Consider the following 2682-nt stretch of genomic DNA (forward strand, 5'->3'; position numbering starts at 1 on the left):
AACCAACCTGAAATTTAAAAAATAATATGATAAATAGATACTGACTTAAAAACCGTGCCGTTTACTTGAAACACTAGCACATATGTATTTTATCTTGAATTAAGTATAATTTAAATTTTAGGTGGAAATCAAACCCAATGCTTTCTCGATTATCTATTAAAAGGCGCGTCCTACGATGGAAGCGGACTCACAGACGTTGAGATACGAGACGAAATCACATTATTTTTGCTAGCTGGAACCGATACATCTGCAATTTCCATTTGCAATATATTGAAACTATTAGGAAAATATCCAGACGTACAAGAGAAAATACATGCTGAGTAAGAACATGACAATAACCGTTTTCACAACTTCTATATGTTTTCTGTTCAGCTTGTAAATAAACAACGAAATTACTAGCTTTTTTTCCGCAGCTTCGCCCGCGTAGTCAAACGAAAACCCGTTTCCGTTCCCATGGAATTTTTAGGATAAAAACTATCCTATGTGTTAATATAAGTTACTATCTATGTGTGTGCCAAATTTCATGAGAATCGATTCAGTAGTTTTTGCCTGTGTTTTTGCGTGAAAGGAGTAACAAAAAAATATACAAACTTTCGCATTTATAATATTAAGTTATAAGTAGGATGTCAAAATGTTAAAATATAATCTATCAGGGATACTATTAGCTATTGAAACTGGTCTTACTATTTTGATGAAATTGAAGCATTACTAATGTTTGTACTAATGAAAGCTACAATTTATTTTCAGATTTTTAAGTGTCCTCGGTGATTCCAACCGACCCTTGCACAAGAATGACTTGAAAGAGCTCAAGTATCTCAATAGAGTGGTCAAAGAATCACTACGGATGTTTCCACCAGTTCCTATTATTGTAAGGAAAACTATGAAAGAAATAACATTACGTAAGTGTTCTCTTGGACTTGTCTTCTGGTGTATGTCTTCATTTTATAAGAATTTCATAGAAAACAAACCTTGTTTCTTGATTATATCTACAATATTCAGTATCTATTCGGTGAATTTGCGATAGTTTTACAATGAACTAAACATGGCCAAATTGTAAGAAAATTGTCTCTACATAAGAATTTTATACAGCATCTCAGCATCTTTTTAACGCTTTCAGGAAGATATAATTACACTATATAATTTTAACATAATATAAAATTATTTACGTTTCAATATTTATTACAGCCTCAGGAACAACTCTCCCAAATAATACTGGAATTATTATTTTTGTGTGGGGAGTCAACCGAGATCCTACTTATTGGGGTCCAAATGCAAACTCTTTTAATCCTGACAGATTTCTTGCCACTAACAGTAATTTATTAGCGAGTTTTAGTCTTGGACCTCGGAATTGTGTTGGTGAGTAAATATCAAGTATGAGATCCTAACTAAAATTATATAATACCTATTAATTCGAAAACAACTCTTTGTAATAAAATACCTGTCTGTCTGTCTCTGCATCACGCCTAAACCACTGAAACGATTTGGATGAGATTCACACAGTTACTTTGAGATTTGAGAAAGGAAATAGTATAGGTTCCATCACGGAAATCCCACGGAAAGCCGTGGGCGGAAAGCTAGTATTTAATATTTTAAGTTTATCCAGCCATAAAATATTGCTTATCTAATTGCATCTTTTTAAGGCTCACTATTTTCACTTAGGATCAATTTTACCTTTTTTTATTAAAAAAAAAAAATGCATAGGTGCTATCAGATATTATGAATTTAAAACTTATAATAATTATAAAACTAAAACCAAATTAATCGAGTCTGTATAGAACGATACCGTTTATTTAACAGAATAAGTATGCACAAACAAAGTTTTTAATCTAAATGTGTTGTTTCAGGATACCAATTTGCATTTATAGTGATTAAAGTAGCGTTGGCTACAATACTACGACGATATAAAGTAGTAGGCGAAAGAGAAGATAGTGATGTTCCTAAAATAAATAGTACATTTTCTATTATGCTTAGAGATAGGGATGGCTATGAAATAAGTTTGGAGAAACGATAATTTTAATGTTTAATATGGACACATAGAGTGGATTCCTGTCATTTCGTATTTTATTTTAGACAATTGACATTGGAATCATAGAAAAATGTTAGCTCTCTGTGATGTTATTATTTATTTCTTTCCTTTTTATTGAACTTTCTTTTTTTACTTAATAAAATGTAAGGAAAAATACGAACACTGGTTTTCTTTATTGCACCTTCAATTCCAATTTCTCCTCAAATATTATGAATTTGTACTTTAATTAGATATCAGTAGATATTAGCTGTTCAAATTTCAATCTTATGCCTTTTATACATGTATATGTAGTGTACATGTTATGTATATAAGGACGAATATCTACTTAAAATTTAAGGGAGAAAAAGTATGGTTTTCAAATTTGCAAATATTATAAAAATCTGTTACCCAATTTCTGCTTTCCGTTGTATTAAAATAATCACAATAAACACAAATTGCTTTCAAAGTGGGAAGCATTGTTTGTTCACATCTGGCGAATAAATACTAGTGTCTATTGCCTTCCTCTGACTTAAGCAAGCACGTTTGAATCTCATGTGAAGTTTGTTTGATTGTATAAACACACTAGATGCTGAATTGTGTATACCATTAAACATCCAAAAATACCTAATGCAATGTAGTGTATCGCTACATAATATAAAACAAATTCGCCTCCTCTG

At 31.1% G+C, this 2682-nt stretch overlaps 1 protein-coding gene across 1 annotated transcript; it reads left to right on the forward strand.

The window, feature by feature from the left end:
* The first annotated feature begins 248 nt into the window (after nt 1-248).
* LOC149905256 (cytochrome P450 4g1-like) lies at nt 249-2032 on the forward strand. Its single transcript, XM_090106254.1, has 4 exons — nt 249-320; nt 748-899; nt 1186-1356; nt 1845-2032. Exons 2-4 carry the CDS (start codon nt 845-847, stop codon nt 2009-2011), a joined length of 393 nt encoding a protein of 130 aa, XP_089962380.1. The 5' UTR covers nt 249-320; nt 748-844; the 3' UTR covers nt 2012-2032.
* Nucleotides 2033-2682: the final 650 nt, after the last annotated feature.

The sequence above is a fragment of the Colias eurytheme genome, chromosome 10, assembly GCF_061535395.1.
Source record: "Colias eurytheme isolate Ceu_HAF_F1 chromosome 10, ilColEury1 Martin Lab GWU primary, whole genome shotgun sequence".
In the NCBI taxonomy this organism is placed as follows: Eukaryota; Metazoa; Arthropoda; class Insecta; order Lepidoptera; family Pieridae; genus Colias; species Colias eurytheme.